The sequence below is a fragment of the Perkinsus marinus genome (genome assembly GCF_000006405.1).
Source record: "Perkinsus marinus ATCC 50983 genomic scaffold scf_1104296938290, whole genome shotgun sequence".
Classification (NCBI taxonomy): domain Eukaryota; phylum Perkinsozoa; order Perkinsida; family Perkinsidae; genus Perkinsus; species Perkinsus marinus.
In genome coordinates, this window is record NW_003213514.1 from 1 (window position 1) to 1,031 (window position 1,031).

Genomic DNA, 1,031 nt, shown 5'->3' on the forward strand with positions numbered 1-1,031 from the left:
CCCACACACAGTGCACATCGATATTGAACGCAGGCTGCGTGAGCCTTGGCTTTTTGGCGTTCTATATACGATGTTCACGCGTATTGGAAGCTCAAATCAAGTATACACTAAATGGGTAGGCACAGAGCGGCTCACTAAAAAGCTCGTGTTCTCTCCATCGGCTAAGAAGTTCGATGAGTTCTGTCGCGAGCATGACAGACTGAAGGTTCTGCACGATCGACAGGTTTCATCGATGAAATTCATCATGCTGAAGTCGGCCTTCTTCACCGAGTCCGATCCAGGAAGGTTCTTCTAGCGGGAATGCAGGATCTGGACAAACTCCTACCTCCTCTGCAGTGTACGAGGTGAGTGCCGCCGATGTCAAGAAGATGCTAGACGGCTATGAAGCTCGTGTTACTGAGCGGGTATGTAATGAACTAATTAATATTGTTGTCAATGCAGTGCAGACTGGTCTGCTTGGCCGTACTCTTGGTTCAGGAGACAGTGGAGAGCAAAGAAGAATCCAGGACGCGCATGTCAACACGTTCATTGAGATGTCGAAGACCAATCCTTCCGGATTCCGTGGAATAATGAAAATGAACCCATCTGAATCTGTGGACCACATCCGCCGCATGCGAGTGCATGGGCAGGCCGACGCCTACCAACAAGGCCCTGAACGTGCTGCGAGCGATGTTTCTGTGACCAACCGACATGCGCCTCCATCCACTCACATCGACATCGAGCGTCCACTGCTCTCTCATACAGAGGCGCACGACGGAGAGTGTGGTTTGATGGATGGTCGATAGTGGGCCTCACGCACAGGTTGTGTGCGCCACAGGTGCCTGCGTGCAATCATGTGCACGCGTGTTTTTGCTCGGGCCGAGCAATGGCCAGTCCTTTATTCGTACAACCCAAGTCTGAGTCGTAGTAGACCCCATCTCCATCAGATTTATGTCTTAGTAGTAAGTTATTGACCTTGAGACTTAATGGCATCTTCACTGAGTCGTGTTCATGAGGCGGAGCCCGGTCAAACTCTCACATCTGGCTCCGAT

The 1,031-nt window shown here is 51.1% G+C and overlaps 1 protein-coding gene across 1 annotated transcript; it reads left to right on the top strand.

Annotated features, from left to right (window-relative positions):
- Positions 1 to 446: 446 nt before the first annotated feature.
- Pmar_PMAR001328 (hypothetical protein) lies at positions 447 to 785 on the top strand (the record flags this gene model as incomplete). The annotated part of the gene is made up of 1 exon (XM_002782771.1): positions 447 to 785. A coding segment is annotated over one exon (339 nt), but the record flags the coding sequence as incomplete, so codon positions are not given.
- Positions 786 to 1,031: the final 246 nt, after the last annotated feature.